At 41.8% G+C, this 21,320-nt stretch overlaps 1 protein-coding gene and 1 pseudogene across 4 annotated transcripts in view; both read right to left on the reverse strand.

Annotated features, from left to right (window-relative positions):
- LOC148724132 (uncharacterized) lies at positions 1-1,905 on the reverse strand (annotated as a pseudogene).
- A 144-nt stretch (positions 1,906-2,049) lies between these two features.
- LOC111322395 (scm-like with four MBT domains protein 1) overlaps positions 2,050-21,320 on the reverse strand; it is a 30,490-nt gene continuing 11,219 nt past the window's right edge. For 2 of the 4 annotated variants that reach the window (XM_022925475.2, XM_088732744.1), the window contains exons 6-19: positions 18,135-18,646; positions 17,482-17,530; positions 17,104-17,198; positions 16,459-16,720; positions 10,931-11,260; positions 10,510-10,598; positions 9,585-9,828; positions 8,994-9,076; positions 8,270-8,499; positions 7,363-7,493; positions 6,324-6,558; positions 5,913-6,118; positions 4,964-5,304; positions 2,050-4,309 (exon numbers count right to left, since the gene is read on the reverse strand). In XM_022925475.2, the coding sequence (XP_022781210.2) occupies positions 4,181-4,309; positions 4,964-5,304; positions 5,913-6,118; positions 6,324-6,558; positions 7,363-7,493; positions 8,270-8,499; positions 8,994-9,076; positions 9,585-9,828; positions 10,510-10,598; positions 10,931-11,260; positions 16,459-16,720; positions 17,104-17,198; positions 17,482-17,530; positions 18,135-18,646 (2,936 nt within the window). In that variant the 3' untranslated portion in view covers positions 2,050-4,180. The remainder of the gene's footprint in view (positions 4,310-4,963; positions 5,305-5,912; positions 6,119-6,323; positions 6,559-7,362; positions 7,494-8,269; positions 8,500-8,993; positions 9,077-9,584; positions 9,829-10,509; positions 10,599-10,930; positions 11,261-16,458; positions 16,721-17,103; positions 17,199-17,481; positions 17,531-18,134; positions 18,647-21,320) is intronic. The other 2 variants (XM_022925477.2, XM_022925476.2) reach the window with 2 other exon arrangements.

Raw genomic sequence — 21,320 nt, forward strand, 5'->3', positions numbered from 1 at the left:
TTTAGACAAAAGCTTGAGAGCCACTTTAAGATCTTCACACTTAAATTTCTGTTTGAAAATATACAGATCAACATGTCTCAAATCTAAAATTAACCTTTTCTTGCCTGAAGACTGAATAGAAACTGAAAGTGGATTAATTATGGCAGGAGGGTAATCGAGAACCTCCACACATCTGTTCCCAAGAACATCAGAAATAGCCTCGGAAACAAACTCTTTTTCCTTCAGGGCTGAACCATTGTTTGGGCAGACCTTGGGGGGTGGAAATTCAATGAAAGGAATTTTGTACCCATCACGTATAACACTCAAAATAAAGTCTGAAGCACCAATTTTCTCCCATTCTTGACAACACTTTGCTAAATTCCCGCGAACCGAGCAAACTTTAGACTGGCACGAATCAAATTCACTCGTTGTCAAAGACTTAACAGTGACAAACAACGATGAATAATCTGAATCAACAAGATCGTCCTGAAGACCATTGCCTGGGCCGCCTAAAGAACTAGGAAAAGCGTTGCAAAAATTAGAAACAACTACACCTTGATCTTGTCCATCCTCGAGGTCAGCTAGTCATTGACCTGCACGGGACTTGGCAGCTAACAGCGGGCATTGTGCTCTCCAGTGGCCTGGCTTATTACAAGCGAAACAAGATCCCGGCTTCGTTTGATTTCTGAATTGAGCATCGATGGTTGGAATTGGCCTCAAAGCAGAACTGACATCAGTGTTAGAAACAGCCGCGACCGGTTGGCTCTTAGAAAACTCCCGTCTTGAAGCAGTCATTCTTGACTTGGCTTTCTGTGAAATCTGCTTGGTTCTCGCTCTCGCTTCTGCTCTAATAATCTTCTTTTCATCGTCGGAATCGTCGGCAAGATCGTTCTTTTTATATTCTTGTATTACCATCCAGCCATAATCTGATTTGTCCGCTAAAAGGATATGTTTCTGCCTTTCCGCTAACAAGTTCTCACCTGCCTTTCTCTAGCGACTCTTTGACCTTGTCCAGGTTTTGCGTAGAACATGAAGATTTCGCCTCATCTAGAACGTTCGTCAGTTTCGAGTTGAATCTGTACTGATCTTCATTGGCCTTCTTCTTGAACCAGCGGGGTTCTTCGAACTTCAATTTCTTAATTTCACGAAGAAGCGAGTCAGCAGTGTCAGAGTTAGCCCTCTTAATGTCGGAAAGGGAACTGTCGAGGATTGACTTCATTGAACCGAGAAGAGTCTCGTTGTTCTTAATTATAGCGGCATTGACGATTTGCTCAACCTGCAGTTGTTCCATCGCGAATAAACTTAGCAATAGCTAAGGTGTCTGCCTAGAATGATTGCCCACGTGCAATCACAAGCTTTAATACTCGTATCACTATACCCATAATGCATCTATACTCAAGGGCCCAGGCCTTTGTCCTGTTGCTCTTGTGCCGCAGAAATTTCTAATTTCCGGCTTATCCGTTGGCACTCAAACGCCAGAAATTCCATTTTATTTTCAATTCTAGCACGGTTAACACTTTTTCCTTTCAAGGTGGTCGTAGGTGTAAACAATTTCTAATTTCCATCCTTCGCACTGGATTCATAATAAGAAATGTGTTCTGAGGGCACGTAGATTGATAACTTATGGACCAGCGCGGTACCTTGCGCATTTCCCAAGTGATCGTAGCTACAGTTGTAATTTATCCTTACAGTATCATCCCTGAATCAAACATTAATGTCAGGAGAATGAAGGCAATGATCAACAACTAAAGAAGCTCTTGATTGTTAAACAAATTTTCCTTGTAAGAACCTTATGAAATGTATGAAGAATATGCATCCTGATATCAGCATGTAAAAGATTAAAGAAGAGGAGACCGAATAAACACTACAATAAAGTGTGAGAGGAAGTCCACACTGAGCTCTCTTTTAATAATCGACCGCCTCCAGCCTCTCGTAAAATTGTCTCTGTCCGAGGCGGAACAAGGGAGAGGCGGTTGATTTCCATTAATGCACGAGAGTTTGTATAACTATCACCTGACTACGTCTCAGTGACACACTTATAACCGTGGGCTCACAAACCGAACCAGGCAGTTCCGTGAGTGAAATTTTAATTTAGACCTTTAGACATACCATAGAACCATTAAAAGGTAGATATTCGCAAATTAGGGCAGTGAACAATATAATAAATTATCAAGATACAGACTCTCTACTGGATATTAAAACAATTGCTTTGATTCAGATTATTTAGCGGATTCTGTTTTCACTCATTTCCACGTACGCCATAAAGGAGTGGAAGATACAAGATTGACGTACGAAAAAAGGCATAAAATACTAATAAAAATAAATTCTACTCTAAACTAACAATCTACTAATAAAGAAGAGGGCAGGGAGGTTTGTTTACCATCAATTTGGTGAAATAAAGAGGTTAAAGTGTTTAAATGTACGCTAACGAAACAAAATCTAACATAACTTTCTCGTCAATTCGAATAAAAGATCTCTCAAAACCCAAGCAGCATTAGTTTGTGGCAGTATAATTTACCAGAAGCAGTTTAACCATTTGAGAGTGAATACATATAGGTCAATAGCAGTATCCAACGCAACTGCTCACCCACCCCTCCCTCAACCCAACATTAACCCTAAACCGTTATCAGTTGATTGTTGTTGGCTTAGGAGAGGGGTGGGTGCATCGTTGTTCACTTCAGATACCGACACTTATCCTACATTATCATACTTCATAATTAGGAACATTTCATTGTACATGCAACAAATTGAGTGGCTATTGTGCTATTAAGTCTGCGTCTTTAGGCTTTGGAAAAATCTCGTTAAAATATTTTAACTATGATTCGACTAACGACTATAAACAACTATAGTAAATTTGGCGACACACGATGACGGTCGCATTACGTTTTTGAACTAAACAAATACGCTACCTAACAACTTCGGCATAAATAAAGCTTTGGGACTAGAAGAGGTCTACATCGGGAGTTATTGAAAACGAATACATGGTGAACCACTTTTTCCCATGGGCGCTGCCTTTTGCTTTTAAGTAGAGGTTATGAGTAAAAGGGTGCAAAATCTTCTCTTGATATCTGACAGAACATTTTACGAACTCTCAGCAACGCAAAGGATACGAAATTTTTCTTAAGTACAAAACTGTCTTGAAAACTCTGAAGAATCAAAATAATTGATAAAAATGAAAAAAAAAAACAAAAAAAAATTGCATATGAAGCGTTTTCAGTCGAGTGTTGTAAAACCAAGAACAAAAACCAAACTGATCTAACGGCCAATAGGAGTGAAGGAAAATATAACCAGAGCCAATGAGAATAGTGGGTTTGCGCGGGAAACGTAGTTTGCCGAGTCGCCATTAGCTTTAATTTGGAATCTGACTAGTTCAGCAGCGGGAACAGGGCACTCATCGAGAACATTTTGAGTGATGTTCTGCGCTCTTAAAAAAAACCAAGCAACCAAGAAACAAACAAACAAAAAAACAAGAAAAAAAAAAAAAAAACCCTATGACCGAAGGGGACTACAAAATACGTTAAGTAAGAAAGACGAAATCAACAGAGGCAGGAAAAAGCCACGCTGGAACAATGATGGCCGAGGATAGCGAAAATTGAAAAGGATTGCGAGTCACGAACTAAAAAAATTCAGTTCAAACCTTTTCAAGATGATGAAAACATAATGTGACTGCTCAAAATCCTTTAAATGAGTTTCTGTCAGTTATAAAGTTCTATGCCTACTTAACTCATTTAAATTTCTGTCCCGAAAGTAACTATGAAATGAAAGACAGCACTCCTTAAAAAGTGACTGTGGATTCAGTGCTCTCGATCCAATAATTGTTATTTGTCGATCCCACCCTAAGTTTATACCCTTGTCAGGATGGGGGGAGGGAGGGCGCACATTACCGAACCTCAACCCTTCTAAGACCCCAACAATTATCAAAACAGAGTTTCTCTTAATTATCGGGCATGCAGGAAATGAGAAAACCAACACTAATCCCTGAGGAAACACCGTTTTGATAAGAATGCACCTTCTCCAAGATTCTAGTATAGATATATCTATGCCAGCCAGTTGGGAGATTTTGTATGCTGAGGATGAAGGGTTAAGTAGAAAAAACACATTAAAATATTACTACAAAAACGTGCCCAGTCAAGAGACTGTGGTTACATTAAATTCGGAATAAAACTGTAGTGTTTACGTTATATAATTTTGATTCATATATTCAAATGCCCCACGCTTGTTTAAGAGCCTTGACGGCGCTCTGGATTTTCGTCATAGGGCCGAGTTTGTTTTCTGTCAGCGATTCCAGCATTTCTTGCGTCAATAACAAAAGTGCGCGACCATCGATTTCCTGCAAAGGGAGAAAAGAACAAACTAGAACCAAGATAACAAGTTTACAACCAACGCAAACAACGACATTTGCTTCTGAGTTTTTTTGCTCCTATTTTTTTCAAGTTATTGCACCCTGAAAGGGAGTTAGCAATCGTTCAATATCTTCCGCGTTTTGTATGCCTAAAAGTGGCGCAAAGACTACCTATTAACGAGCTGGTCTTCAAAAGCGACAGCTACTCCAGAGATTTCCTGGACGTCACTAAGTTTTTGATGTACAACAGGCAGAAAATTCGTTGTTTCTTAAGAATACCCCAAAACTTTTTGAAGATTTACCAAACATACTCGAAGCTTGTAAACAAGTTTCGAAGTTATCCAAAAAGATAATTCGACTTACTAAAGAATACATGTAAGGTTAAGTGTTAGAGAGGGAAAAGAAAAAGGCTTTCGTGGAAACTGGCGAGAGAGGAGACGTCCTGCGCGCTGAGAGATACGCAGCACAGCCCTTCCTTTACTTCACGTCTCTTCTAGCACGTTCAAGAGAAGATAACTAAATCCTCCTTCCAGCGTGCACGAGAGGCACTTGTCTCCGTCAAACGCCAGAATAGGTAAAGGCAAACAAGAAACAATCCATATTGAGGCACCGTTTGGCAAATGCCGAAACAAACTGACATACCTCTTTGACAAAAGCATCCGCGTAATTTGAGCAGCCGATGGAGAACATAAAACTTGTCACCTCCTGCACGTTCCACAGCCGGGGATCTTTACCGCTGTTACAGCTCTGGTACAACAGAACTGAAGCTGCGTCTGATTCTTGCGCCGCGGAAGAGGAGGGAAGGTTACTTGTGGAAGACACCATCGAGTCGTGTGAAGATTCTCTCTCCAGAGGCTGCAGCCACACAGCTGAGTCGTGATGGCCTTTCATGCTAGGAGGAGCGATGGGTGGGTGTGGCATATCAAGGGTTGTTTCTTGCAGGGCGCGGCCATCGCTTGACGATGTCACACCATTGTCTTTCCCTGAAGGTAATCATTCGTTAGAAAAACAACACTACTCCACGCCGAGGAAGAAAGTTGCTACAAGACGTTTCTTTTTAATATTCCACAAAGTGCCGATTAATGCAACGTCCACGCTTATAAATACTCCAGATTTTTCGAAAAAAAGAGAGAGGATTGTTTTATCTTCTAAATGTCTTGCAAAATGAAAAATATACACCTACAGCATAAAAAGTAAGTAACGAAGAAACAAGCAAACAAAATCCCCGCCATTCCTCATCTTTTAAAAGTAATAACGCCATTCGAAACAGTCCGAGTCATCAGGAAATCTGATCCTTTTTGGCCAAACAAGAGAGTGAAATCAACACGGTGTTACCTCACAAAGTTTTATTTGTACGCCCCAACAGCGTCATAAAGTCAAGGCTTTATCCTCTTTGGTTATTGTTTAGTAACTTCGAGTAGAACCCAACCCTCTCCCGTTAATATTTTGGATATTTCACTAGTAAACGAAAGAAGACTCGCGGTAATAACTTCCTCCAGACGAACATGTCTAATTTATCTGAAAAGTCACATGATCAACTGCGGAAAAAAAAAAAAAAAAAAAAAAGAAAAAACATGAGCTTCTTCCTAACCTTTCAGACAGCTGCTCTGATTGCAGGAACCGAGAGCGTAGCGCGTGGAACTGACAAGCTCCGAGCAGCACCCCAGCACTTGACAGACTCGCTGCAGATAAGGCTGCAGATGTTCCGCTTTATTCACCACGCGGACACGCCTCATAAGTCGCTTCCCGTTCTTGCTCTTAGTCTCAATGCAAACTGTTCCGCCAAGTTGGAATTCTCTGGTAACAACAAAAAGAAACGGGAAGGAAACAGAGAGTCAGTTTGGGTGATAAACCCGGTCCTATAAAAGTAGCCTCGACTGACAAGGGCTGTCTGATTACCTCCTTCACTCCCTAGATCTCTACAATAGTTCTCTTTACTGTTTACCATTATTTTTTTTAAACATGTTCCTTCAATGTAAGGGCATATAAGCTAATATCCTGCCTGTTTTTCTTGCTCTGATAAAACTCGCGGCTAAACAACTCCAGGACCTGTTTGGGATTGATAGACGCGGACACCAGGTGCTGCATACACAGACGCATGATATTGTGTTTCTCAGGTCCTACCACGGAGCCTCTGACAGCATCGGGGAGACTGCGCACTAGGTCTCGGCTCAAGAGTGGTCCTGGGTAGCAGCGCTTGTTTAGGTAAACCTCCTCCTGGGGGTACAGCGATTTGGCTGTGATGGGAAACAGAAAAGGTTTTGAACTGTTTTTTAGAATCTTTCCCTAATCATCAACGTAAAGTTGTTTACGGTTATTAAAATTTTAGGAAGTTGAAGTTTTGGAGGTTAGACGCTCGTCTGAGCAAAAATTTCTATTTGCCAGTCCGCGAAAAGCAAAAGTAGGAGCCTTTAGCAAACCACGTCGGGTACGAAAATGAAGGAAAAAAACTTTAATAAGGAGAACAATCGCCCAGCACGCGCTTAGTGCAGCTTGTGGCTGTCTAACGCAAAACAACAACGTGAAATCGCCTGTCTTTTTCGTTGTCTGAGGACTTGAACACTGAAGGTAAATCAGTCTTGTTTTAAGCGTTTGCAGCCTAACGCCAGTATGCATATTCTCCTTACTGTTCTATCGAATTTTTCTATGGTGCTAACAAGGAGAATTTGTTTAGCAATCAAGAGCTTCTTTAGTTGTTGATCATTTCCTGTATTCTCCTGACCTTCGCGTGTGATTCAGGGGTGATATTGTAAAGAGAAATTAGATGTTTGTGACTCTTAGGGTTAGTCAGAACTCAACGCTATCTATTCATGTTGTGCTCGAAATGAGATCAGGCTCTGTTAGAAAAGGTAAACTCATGGAATCATTCCAGAAATTCTTCCCGAAAAAGGTAACTTCACGTTTTTGAATCAACGTTTTCCTTGGCGTCGACATCCTGACTGCGTCAGGTTATTAGTTTCTTTAGCAACGGTACAATGATAAGATGTAAACAACAGCTTTTCATTCTCATACCGCTGCACAAAATAGGCGGCGGCACCCACCTTTTTTCTTTTGCCCATCGTCGTCAGCGGATGCTCGTCTCTTGACAGGCCTACTCAGGGGTCTGGGTGCGGATTGACGGCTGACATCCGTAACTGGACCGTAACGTTCCACAAATTTATCAGGCATTGGTCTGTGGGAAAATTAACGAACAGACGAGCGATGTGAGTCATGATCAACGAAGATGTAAGCAAAAGATTGCTTTGATTTTCATTTTAACTGGACCACAGGCACACATAAATTTGATTACAACGATGGCGATCTGGAGTTGACGAAAAACCTCAATAACACTTGGCATAAAGCGTCCACACCAAATCTTAAAGCTAATAATTGGCTCTATATTAAAGGATAGCCGAAGCTGCCTGAATTTGAATTGCCGCGATGAAATTACGAGTAATGCACCTTCTTAATTTGAACCCATAAAACACATCCTGAATTTCTGCATTCTTGAAAAACTTAGGAACGATTTGCACAAAGATAGCCGAGAAAGAGTCAGGGTTTAGATGAAGGAGCAGAAAGGGTCGCTGTGTAAACACAACAAAGGGAACTAATGAAAATGATTTATACATTCCAATAATATTGCGAGATTCCTTCAACCTAACACTGCGAAAGACAGACGGCGAGACGGCAGACAACCGAAAGGGCATAAAGAAAGAAAGACAGAAAAACAGCCAGGCAAACAGCAGACTGACAGACAGAAACACAAACTGACAAGATAGACAGAGTGACAGACAGACAGATCAACAGACAGACCGATAGACAGATAGACACACCAACAGACATACAGACAAAGACAGACAGACAGACAGGCCAACAGACAGACAGACAGACACATAGACAGACAGTCTGAAAGATAGACAACCAGATAGAAAGACAGATAGGAATACAGACAAACAAAACAATTCTCACCCTGGAGGTTGCAGAGGATGGTCAACTGAGGTGCAGTAGCTGACAGGAAAGATATCCAGCGAATCTTTATCCACCAGCTGGTCGTAGGAATCGTCCCAGCCGTCAAAATGGATTCTCAGCAGGGGTCCCTTGAGGTCTGTTATTGTCGCGGGGCAGATGAGCGCGGGTTCGCGCAGATCCACTGCTTCGAGTTTGGTTCCAATTTTAAAATTGTTTTCGCCCCTTTGCTCCTGAACAATGAGAGATGAAACCGTTCAATGGTTAGCTAATGGTCCTATTCAAGTCGGTGTAACGGTAAGGGCTAAAGTTCGAAACATCAGCTTTGGAATATCTTTACATTCCCAACTCAGTTGATAAAACCGAGTTATCTTGTTATACCTCCCACCGACGAGACACCACAGTTTCTTTAGAAACTTACATCCTTTATACGTAGATAGAGAAAAGTTTGAATTTATGTACCGATGTCACTAGTTGAGCGCTTCAAAGGGTAACTTAACAGTGCTTTAGCGTGGTTTATACTCTTAACCGCAACGACATTCGTCATCACAGCGGTGAAAATGTTGTGGACGCAATATCGACGTCAAATAAAACGATTCTTTCAGTTCATGACCATTGCGTGACACGTTGACGCGCGCAGCGTTGTTTGTACCCTTATCAACAATGGCAAACTGGCCAATCAGATTGCAACATTACAGCTAATTGTGGTAAAAAAAGTAGTTATTACCTGTCGAAAGAGCTGTGGAGGGGCTTCAATACCACCCGTCTTGGCAAGATATTCAGGCCAGCTGAAAGCCTCTTGGGTATAATCTAAATGAATCAAAACCAAAGTGTTACAATGTGTCTTCCGGCCTTAAGGAGTAGTTAATTAAGAGAACATACTGATTTCCAACGTAGATTGAAAGCCAGTTGTTTTGGCCGGACCCAGGGTTGTGTTAAACTCAGTTTTTCATTTGGCGACACTGTTGGTGCGTCACTGGCATTTCCGCATGAAATCACTCTACGGAACCCTTAGGTAAAAGGATAGCTCTTCCCACGACCGTCCTCGTAATACCCTGATTGAACTTCCACACAAACTCTTTATCAACAGATTTGGACGCTTCTGAGCCATTTCTAAGTTCACACATGGCCACACGTTTGACCGCTGTGTTACCTTGTATGGCTACCGCTTACAATTTTGTTGCCCTCCGACGAGAACCATTCTCACGCGCGGTTAACTCCAGTTATTGACACTTTCTCTGCGTTCCCGGTGTGTCTGCTTACTAATGCTTCCCGAAAAACATTAATTTTCTAGGGAAAAAAAAAAAGAAGCATATACCACCTCTGGGCGGGTGTAACTGCAGCCCGTGAGCCTTAGCCCATCCGCAGGGGAACACGTTAATTGAATTAGCGTGACACACGAAGTAAGTGGCCAAGGAATCGACTCCAAGCACGAAGTAATTGAACCTCAGCACCTTGATCACCGTCACAACACACACGTGACTCGGGTTGAATGGGTCAATTGCCTCGAATTTCATACCCACTTTAAACTGGTGAACACCAGGGGCTGTTCCCGTTGAGTCCTTTGAAAAAACAAAACGAAAAAAAATAAAAAAATAAAAAAAAAATGAATGCTTGGACGATGAGGCGCGCACGTTATCTTCCGTGATACACTTCAAAACTGAATGCTCGATTTTCTTTTGAAAAAATTTTTTAATTGATGGCCAAAAGTAATCTAGGATGAGGTTCTTTCTCTGTAACGTTACATTATGACATCAGTATGCATATTGTTCATGCTGTTCTTCATATCTATGATGCTCACAAGGAGAATTTGTTTAACAATCAAAAGCTTATTTAGTTGGTGATCACTTTCATTATTCTCGCTGACCTTGACGTGTGATTTAGGGGTGATTGTAAAAAAATAAAAAAAATGAAAAAGAATTTAAAAAAAATTTAGGACGGGGGGGGGGGGGGGGGGGGGCGAGGGGGAGGGCGGGCCCCCGTGCCTCCGTCCAAGATCCGCCCCTGATGATCCTGTGTTTGGACAACACGATTCGAACCACCATTTCAGGCTGTCGGAAATGTTGTGCCTCGGTTTGCAAGTCATTGCATTGTGAATTCCAAATCCTTGCTCAAAATTCAATGTAAGTCTGTTTCTGTGCCAATAGGCTTATACACTGAATTATAATTTAAAGAAGAAACTTATGCATATTCGAAGTTGTCGTTGTTCACACTTCTTGGAAATTACACTTAGAGAGGCATACCTGTACAAAGAATTCCTGAGGTGCATCCAATGAGTTTGCCAAATCATCCGCCAAGAATTCGTTCCACTTGCTGAGACTGTGTTTCCAGCCTAGATGACAAATGGAGGCACATACTGGTGTTAAGAAAAACTACGATAACTGTGCACGACACATATGCCTAAATACGGGGTGAAAATCCAGATAAGATAACGGATAGACGCAATAGGAGAAAGTTAAAGATCTACAGATTGCTTTTGGGTAGACATAAAAAAAAAGTTGGCATAACCTTTTCAAGAGATTTTATCCAGTAGATAGCACTATTAACCTATCGAAGAAACGAGGCATGACCCTTTTACACCCACGAATTACACGCGCACGCAGGGGTGCTGTAGTACACGCGAGCGGTACTGTACTTTGTTATGGCGTCACAACATACACTCACCAATGGGCGGCTGCAAAGTATGTCCAACCAGGGATGACCAGCCAATAGGATGAATCTCAGCAGATTGGTAGTGGCACCAGAAGTCTTCAGCCACATCGTCATCCAGTCCATCATACCGCATCCTCAGACGGTCTCCTATCACATCAACTATGGTTGCTACGCACATGGAGTACATGTTCTTGCGATCAGCCACTTCCACTTTCATGCCCTTCTGGAATCTGTTGTACGATTGGCTTTGCAGTTGTTGAAGGAATTCTACCGAGAAAGTCTTGGCTCCAGAGAGACATTTAAAGAGGTAGTCCCGCCAGTTCGCGCATTTCTCTCTGATAGCTGTAGGACAGAAAAAAGAACTAAATAATAAATAAATAATAAATAATAATTTAGCAATGGACATTCCACTGGGTGGCTCTTCTTGTCCACTGTTTCCAGATCGAATTGGAATTTGGAACGTTGGTTTTTGCGGAGGGAGGAAAACCAGAGGACCCGGAGAAAAACCCTCGGAGCAAGGACGAGAACCAACAACAAACTCAACCCACTGTGACGCCAAGTCCGGGAATCGAACCCAGGCCATAGTAGTGGGAGGCGAGTGCTCTCACCACTGCGCCATCCCTACTCCCCTAAGGAAGAGTTTACACTGAAAACTCCCTGAGGAGAGACTTGCGACCTACATTTCTGTACTGAATTAGAATTTAGGAGGAAGTTGTTCTGCGCGGATAAAGAACAGTCCCCCGAAAGTGTTGTGATGCGCATTTGATCATATCCACATGTTAATTTGCGAAATATAAATATTAAACTATTATTATTATTATTATTGATTTTAATTTTTTTTTAATTTTTTTTTTTTTAGAGAACTGCTTTTTGTGAAATATTTTTTAAGGAAAAATCTACTATTATTATTAAGTTAATAACGAAGAGATTCAAAACTTTTCTCTCATTTAGAGACTTTTTAAACTTGTTTTGTAATATTTATACCTTAATTATGATCATCATTGTAGTTATTATAAGAAGTGTGTAACCATGAGCTTTTTCTGGGATTTTTACTGGACATTTTGACGCATTTGTTTTCGATTATTATTATTATTATTATTATTATTATTACTATTATTATTATTATTATTATTATTACTATTACTATTATTATTATTATTATTATCGCAGAGAAATCAACTGAATGCTACATTCTAGTCAGGCAGCACAGGGCGAAAACCGTAACCTGTGAGCCATGGAATAAAAAATAGATGTACATTAACTAATCCTAAAAAGCTTTTCCGTTGTGTCTGCGGTCCTCCTTCTAACAGGAAGTCAAACTGCCACCTTGAAAGTCCGGGCAATATTCAGCTTGCCCGAGAGCACTGCCCTCTGCATCTTTCGCAGTACGTCTGTGCTTCTGCCTCCCACCAGCTCGCGCATCATGACATCCAGCTCCCGTGACCACCCCCCGAGGGCATCCATAATGATGTTACATTGCTTCACCTCGTAGCCTGGGAACTACTGCCTTAGTTCCCAGCGAAGGGTCCGTACTTCAGTGTCTTCTCCTCATACTTTCTTGTCCGATTGTTAACCCACGGGCAGCTCATTTCCAGCGTCACAACTCTCTTGCACATATGATTTACAATGCGTGCATCCACCCTATTGCATCTGACCTCTTGTTGATCAGCATATATAGGGACATCCCAATAAGCTTTAACATTCTCTTACTCATACACGGGCTTCGGCTTGTCGGGTGAGTACCAGGGTGGTATCTCGTCTATAAATCCCTCATCATACAACAGTTCGTAAAACAGTACCTTCAGTGCTGCGTAGTGTCTAGAGAGGTACTTGCTCTGGGCCAGCGCACTGCATCCTGACAAGATATGTGCCACACTCTCTGGAGCCTTGCCGCATAATCTGCACCTCACCTCGCCTTCCCCGCTTGTGTGGGTCTTCTGACTCGTGTATACTCGCGTTGGCAATAGCTGCTCGTATAGCTCGACGAGTCCAGCAATTGTGTGTGATGGGCAGTTCTTCCACTCTGTGAGCCACCAGAAACACCCATCGGCACTCAAACCCTCATCCTCCAGCCTAGTAGTCACTAGACGCCCTTGCCATTGTTGGTTTCTGATCTCATTCTCTAACTACTCAATTTGGCACCTCCGCACCTCTTTCTTGATCCCTTGCGCGTGTTCCAAATCCAACTCCAGCCCCAACTCCTCCGCGCACTTAGCCGCTTCTTTAAAAATTGACCTCCGCCCCATCCTTACCGCTTGCTCTCCAAACTCCCGTACCATTCCCAGAGCACGATCTTCATTACCATGGAGTCTGACTGCACCCTTGATTTTTGTGGCTTTGTACTCCATTTCAACAGAGCGCAATCGCCGCCTTCCTCTACTTCTTGGCATATACAACAATGCATTCGCATTACATGGGTGTCTACCCCACTCTCGACAACAATCTTGCGCGCTTCCTTATCGATCTGCTTAAGTTCCATCACCGGCCACTGTTGTGTCCACATACGATATCCAAGAACAGGCAATGCAAACTGATTTGACGCTACCACCCGATTATAATCGGACAAGGGACTTGTCCAAATAACTGACAATCGTCTGAGATACTCCCTTGCTGCACACTCCAGGACCAACTTATCCTCCTGCCTAACACTCTCAAGTGCTCCAAGGAACTTGTACCGCTCACCATCATCAAGACATGGTATTCTAGTCGACTCTACAACTCTCCCGCCTGAGACCGCAGTCACTTGTACCCCCCTTTTCACATGGGCCACCGCACACTTCTTTAGGTTCCACTGAAGCCCCACATCCTCCATAGATGACTTAACCATCTTCATAACCCGTTCAAGCTTACTCTCCGATGCAGCGAAGATCTTGATATCATCAATATACAAGAGTCCCGTAACCTTGCTGTTAATAGGTTTGGACATACGGTATCCTTCAGCGGCTCTGATCTTCCATGCCACTGGGTTCAAGCATACGGTGAACAGCCTCGGGCACAATGCATCCCCCTGTGGTAACCCTCTGTTGAACTTAATCCTTTCGGAGGTCTGTCTCCCTTCCCTTGTGATCGCCACTACCTTTGTGTTCCAACTCTTACACAACCATGTGGGAAACCTGTGTAACGTCATCACCCCATTCAACCAACTATGATCTACAGAATCGTAGGCCTTTTTAACATCAATCCAGGCCACGCTTAAATTCCGCCTCCTCCTATGACAATCCAACGCAACTGTTCGGACGATCAATAAGTTGTCTGTTGTTCCACTGCAACCTGCACGTGCCCCCCTCTGCGCACCCTCCATTAGATCGTTCTCCTCAAGATGCTAGTTTGTTGTGACAAGCAGACACTAAGTGAATCACTTATAAAGCGTGTTTAGACATGTGATGGGTCGTTGGTTGTCGCTGGTAAACTCTCCGGGTTTTGGGATTAACGTTGTTTTCCCTTCACAAAACCATGCTGGATACTCTTCCTCATACTCGGAGATCACACGGAATGACGAAATAACACCCTCATGCAGTGCTTGGGCACGTTTCCACCAAAAATTGGCGATACGATCCGGTCCAGGTGCGCTCCAATTATTCTTCCGCGCTAAAACGTTTACACCCTCACTTGTAACTATGTCCCAGGCCTCCTCCACTGAAGGAGGGACACGATCGTGAATAATAGCTCGCAAATCATGCAGCCATTCCGCGCTTCCGTTTCCCGTTCCGCTCCCTTCCCATAATTCCTTCCAAAAGCTACTTGCTTCTTCGATATTAACAAACACCTTATCCTCTATTTGCTCATCCCGTTTCCCAGGGTCTACATATTTTGGACGCTCACTCTCTTGGTCGTTAGCCAACACTCTTCTCATGCCCGCATATACCCGGCTAGTATCATCTTTAAATTGTTGATTAGTCAACAATGCTTCCTCAAGCTTGTTGCCTCGCACAAAGCCTTTCTTCAGTTTTCGTAAAGAGGATTTCTTCTTCTCAATATACCCGACAAGTGATGCTATCGATAACGTGCGGCATTCCTTGTGCAAAATCTCCCGGTTCCTTCTCCCTCTCTAGGTGAGCTTTCGGTTTTCTTTCAAGCGATCCACTTCCGCTTTGGCAATTGAAATCTGTTTCCTTATTTCACATACTTTTTCTACGCACAAACGGCGCCGTTTCTGTTGCTTACTCTCTCAAGCTGATGGTCTTTTCGGGGCTTTCTTTTTCCAACCTTTGTACAACAAAAATGCAATAACAACAGAGTACAGCACGCAGCTTGCGATCCAAAGATACGTGAACGGGTTGTCCGTAGGGAGTACTTTCTGTTGTCTCATCAGCTCTGGTAAGGCTTGATTGATGTTGTCGAGGTCGCGCTTTGTTGGCTTCTCCTTAATACGGGTGTCAAACTCGCGAGCTTTGTACTGACCTTGGGAGGTGTTAATTTGGCGTAAGATGGTAATTGATGATTCAAGCAAAGTGCGTGCCTCTTCACTGATGGTACTTGCACTCCCTCGGGACTAAATCGTTCTCTCATATGCAAATCCAAATCTTCCTGCACAGCGCACGAATTAGCATTTTGCAACCGTTAATATCTTCACCCAATTCTTCGCAAACACTCTCTCCCTCCTTCCTTCTTTCACTCCCCCCAATCCCTGCACTTAAACTCTCTGCAACACTACCGAAAGTCTTCTCTAGTCTGGCGGCTTGATCCCGCTGGTTTTGACTCGTCAGTGCGAAGTCACCATATCCTTTCTCTTCCCACAATTCTTTCATCATCTGCATATAACCCATCTTTCGTCCATTATTCAACTGCGGGCGATTATCTGATTTCACCCTTTCCAAAGCTCTCTTCTTGCACTCCAACAAGTCATTGTTCATCCTAACATTCCATCGTATCCTTCCGTTCGCCTGTTGTCGTCGTCCATCCGCCATGACACAAATCGCTCGCACATCCATACAAAATCAAAATCAACTCAGCTAAAACTCCCGCTCGGAGACGCCAAATAGTCTCGCAAAACTGCTTAGCAATCTGCGAAGTATACTAGATACTTCTTTAAGGATGCTCTGGCGCTCTAAACTCGGCCTGCTTTCGATGGGAACGGATTTTTATGAGAACACTCTAAAACACGTCCACACCACTTGCATTATTAATATTATTATTATTAATATTATCATTATTATTATTATTATTATTATTATGTTTTGTTTACCCATTTCAGGTCTCAAGTTATCACATGACCTGAAATGAACAAACAAAAATCAACAAAACATTCAAGCTAAAGACGTCTATTAGAGTTTAGAGGGGATATTCTGTGTAAACAGAGAATTATGCCCAAGCCGGAGTGAAAAACTATTAGAAAGTTCTTTACGTTTATCGAAGTTTTGCTTGTGACTTTTTCTTTGGTAACAAACCATGGTCTCAAACCTTTCCCCGCTGGTTTGTATTTCGTTTTCTGGACGTAACCCACATGCGTACATAAAAATCACCCTTTTCTTTTCAGAACCTTAGGGAAATGTATAGAGAAAAGTATGGAGAATACGCATACTGATGTTAGTTTACCATACCTGGGGGCGGTATGAGCAGTTTGTTTCTCTTCGCGCACCAACCGACTGGATGGATGTTCTTTGACCTTAGATCAAACCAAAAGTCGCCAGCAGGGTTTACCTCGTACCCTTCATATCGTAATTTGACTCTGTAGTGCCTGATTTCTATCACTGTCGCTACCCAAAAAGCCACATCTGTGTCATCTACGACGTCCACACTGCAGTTTACGACTTCCACCTTCATGCCAACATGTACGCCTTTCAAACACGGGCTCAGACTGACCTATAAACGTAATTCATAAATAATTCATACGTTTGCATGGGAGATTAAGCAAACGCACAAAATTTCTCTTTTTTTCTGGCGATCATTTTATGATTCTAGATTATGAAATAACGACTTTGAAAAAGTACAGCTTTGAGCCCAGTCAACAACGCAATGCTGCCAGCCCCGCTTTGGCTACGACATAGGATTTTTTATCAGTGGTGGAAGTATTTTGATCACAAGAAAAATGAACATCCTTCTCGTGGTCCTAAAAAACCGCCACTTTATCATATTGTATCATAGCCCTTTAAATGTGCAACTTATGTGTTGGTTGTCCCAAACTAGAGTTTTAACTCTCACGTATGGCTAAGACACCTTCACAAAGAATATCAACTCAAACTTACATGTTCAAACAGATGAGTAGCAGCAGCTTTAGCTCCTGTTTTCTTGAGGTATTCTGTCCAGTCAAAGCTACGATTCTGCCAATTTTCACCAACATCTTTATTTAAGGAGAAATCAAAATAAATACAGAGCATGTATAAGCTACAGGGGTTTCATGAATGTTTTTGGGCAGGAAGGCGACTGGTTTCACAGATGGGCCAAACTTTTTGAACTGAACTTCTTTATACGATCAACTTTCCTTTAAATGGTCAAACCAGGTGGGTGAAACTTTCCTCAAAGCAGGTCAATTTGCCCAGTGCCTGGTCTTTAATAAAAACCCTGATGCAATGACAATAAACGTCATTTTTCCATAAGCGATGAATTGAATAGACGTAATTTACCTTCTCTAGACAGAGGGGTTGCACTTGCCCCAGAGCCTTCAGCTTCCTCCTAAAATGTGTGCAGAATGCCCAAAAATTAGCTGTAAAAATTTCTACTCAAATACGCAAGACATTGCAACGTTTCCCAGTGAGTTACAGAACTTCCGTTACAACATGCTACGTATGTCTGTACCCCTTAGAGCTCTAGCGTTGAGTTTTCAAGCACGATCAGTGTAAATACTAGTAATACAGGGCACAAAAGAGAGTAGATTAATTATAAAGTAGAAAGTGAGTTAAAACAAGTGGTGATAAATTCATCAGCCCTCCAACTCTAAGATGTGCATGATTAGCAATTCTCCCCTCTAGTTGCTACAATTTTTCTTCAATATTAGTTCAGAGAATTTGGCTTAAAATCACGATAACACTCTTCAAGTGATAAGTTCAACTCTCCTCGTTGCCTGATTGCTTAATAACGTATTGATATTGTAAGGAGAAGTTACATTTTGGTCGCTTGTGGGAGTAACAAGGGTTCGTGGAAGTAACAAGGGCCCACGGAAGCCAAAAGCGCCCACGAGAGTTACAATGTTTCATGGGAGTTACAAGGGCTCTCGGAAGTTACAAGGATTCATGGGAGCTACAAGGGTTCATAGGGGCATGTGGATGTCTCGTCTTACCTGTTGCCCATCTTGACTCATTTCTTGAACACCAGAAGCTGTTGCCGCAGAAGTAGCGGAAGATGTTGCTGAAGCAGCAGCAGCTGCTGCATTTGTATTATGTGCGTGCCTTTCTGAAGTTCTGTGTTTCTTTTTCGGAGTTCCAATCTTTTCCCCCTTTGACTTCTTTTTAATATTTGATGCAGAGTATCTTTTTGCACATTCCATTTTACAGAATCGTTTGGACTTTGAGAAAAAGTGTTCCCTTACTCCAATGTAGCAGCAGAATTCACACTTTGCTGTATCGGACAAAACAGTCACTAGGTTAGAAAGAAGGTCGAGTTTTAAAGAAACTTTGTGTCTGTCTGAAGTTCTGTGTTTCTTTTTTGGAGTCCCAATCTTGTCTCCCTTCGACTTCTGTTTAATATTGGACGCAGATGAGTATCTTTTCGCACATTCCATTTTACAAAAGCGTTTGGACTTTGAGAAAAAGGATTCCCTTATTCCAATGTAGTGGCAGAATTCACACTTGGCTGTATCGAACAAAACAGTTACTGTGTTAGACATTAGAAAAGGTTAAATTTAAAGGAACATTTTTAAAGGCATATTAAGCATTTAATCTCAATTTTAATAGAAACTCTGGAACATACTAATAAGGGTTGATCATGGCGTGTGTTTAACCTATAACTAATTAGATAATTTGTAAGAAACATTTAAAACAGCCCACAGATGGTTGACAAAACTTTAGAGAACATAGCCACGTGGTATAAACATCTAATAGTTTAGGTGACAGTGTTGTATTCAAGGTGCTTGTGGAATGATTCAACAATTTTTGCATAATTATGACCATTACATCTCCTCTTTACTTTCAAGTAAAATATGGTCCAAAATAAAATTAAGATGTTGCAAGATGTCTCTGATTTTTGTTGATTAATTCAGGTTGACCATGGTGTCAACCATAATCAACCGTATGGTTGACCATGGTGTCAACCATAATCAACTATATGGTTGACCATGGTGTCAACCATGATCAACTGTATGGTCGACCATAGTGTCAACCATGATCAACTGTATGGTCGACCATAGTGTCAACCATGATCAACTGTATGGTCGACCATAGTGTCAACCATGATCAACTGTATGGTTGACCATGGTGTCAACCATTATCAACTATATGGTTGACCATGGTGTCAACCATGATCAACTGTATGGTCGACCATAGTGTCAACCATGATCAACTGTATGGTTGACCATGGTGTCAACCATGATCAACTGTATGGTCGACCATAGTGTCAACCATGATCAACTGTATGGTTGACCATGGTGTCAACCATGATCAACTGTATGGTTGACCATGGTGTCAACCATTATCAACTATATGGTTGACCATGGTGTCAACCATGATCAACTGTATGGTTGACCATGGTGTCAACCATGATCAACTGTATGGTTGACCATGGTGTCAACCATGATCAACTGTATGGTTGACCATGGTGTCAACCATGATCAACTGTATGGTTGACCATGGTGTCAACCATTATCAACTATATGGTTGACCATGGTGTCAACCATGATCAACTGTATGGTTGACCATGGTGTCAACCATGATCAACTGTATGGTCGACCATAGTGTCAACCATGATCAACTGTATGGTTGACCATGGTGTCAACCATTATCAACTATATGGTTGACCATGGTGTCAACCATGATCAACTGTATGGTCGACCATAGTGTCAACCATGATCAACTGTATGGTTGACCATGGTGTCAACCATGATCAACTGTATGGTCGACCATAGTGTCAACCATGATCAACTGTATGGTTGACCATGGTGTCAACCATGATCAACTGTATGGTTGACCATGGTGTCAACCATGATCAACTATATGGTTGACCATGGTGTCAACCATGATCAACTGTATGGTTGACCATGGTGTCAACCATTATCAACTATATGGTTGACCATGGTGTCAACCATGATCAACTGTATGGTTGACCATGGTGTCAACCATGATCAACTGTATGGTCGACCATAGTGTCAACCATGATCAACTGTATGGTTGACCATGGTGTCAACCATGATCAACTGTATGGTCGACCATAGTGTCAACCATGATCAACTGTATGGTTGACCATGGTGTCAACCATGATCAACTGTATGGTTGACCATGGTGTCAACCATGATCAACTGTATGGTTGACCATGGTGTCAACCATGATCAACTGTATGGTTGACCATAGTGTCAACCATGATCAACTGTATGGTTGACCATGGTGTCAACCATGATCAACTGTATGGTTGACCATGGTGTCAACCATGATCAACTGTATGGTTGACCATGGTGTCAACCATGATCAACTGTATGCTCGACCATGGTGTCAACCGTACAGAGATAACTGCCATGGTGTCAATCACAGTCAAGTGTATTCCAAAAATAGAAGCAGGCACCTTTGCGTAATCATGTATGATAATACGGTATAGCAAATCACAAAACCATTGTCCACAAGCCACTTTGGATAGGTCTACTGACACCCTTTCATTTTCACTAATGGAAAGTAACTTTGTTCATTTAGAGGTTCATCATTTAATATTAATCACCAATACACAACTGTCAGAACTAGTTTAAATTCAATTCAAAAGTAAAAATGAGACTAACATCTTCACTGTAAGAGTAGCAGATGTCAATTTTTTTTGTTGCTCATTTACCTAAAAAATAAACAGCCAAGGATTTTGCAACTCAATTATACAATAGGCCTCACGTTTTACTTGTTTACCAGCACGATACCCCAAGTGGGATGTTGGGCAAATACAAGAAAAGTATGTAAATCCCAAAATCCTGCTTAGGTTATCATGCTGCTAAACCAACAGAAAGTGTGGTCTATTCTTTTTTTTTTTTTATAAAATAAGATTCAATTTTCTATGGGTTTACCCTTGCAATAAAGGATAGGTTCCTAGCCAATCAGGGACCAAACAGTATCTCAGTAATTTAATAAAAGAGATTATGTCATACATGTATTAATAGCTATGCCATGACTTTTAATGAGTATTTTCAAAGCTATTAATATCATTATTAAGACTTCATTAGCTTTCAACCATTCAATATTGTTTAGGTATGACTGAGCTTAGAGATTAATGATTCTTGACTAACAATACAGAACAAATGTGAATCAGTACTGAAGTTCAGCTATCAAATAAATACTAAATT

Source organism: Stylophora pistillata, chromosome 9 (assembly GCF_964205215.1).
Source record: "Stylophora pistillata chromosome 9, jaStyPist1.2, whole genome shotgun sequence".
In the NCBI taxonomy this organism is placed as follows: domain Eukaryota; kingdom Metazoa; phylum Cnidaria; class Anthozoa; order Scleractinia; family Pocilloporidae; genus Stylophora; species Stylophora pistillata.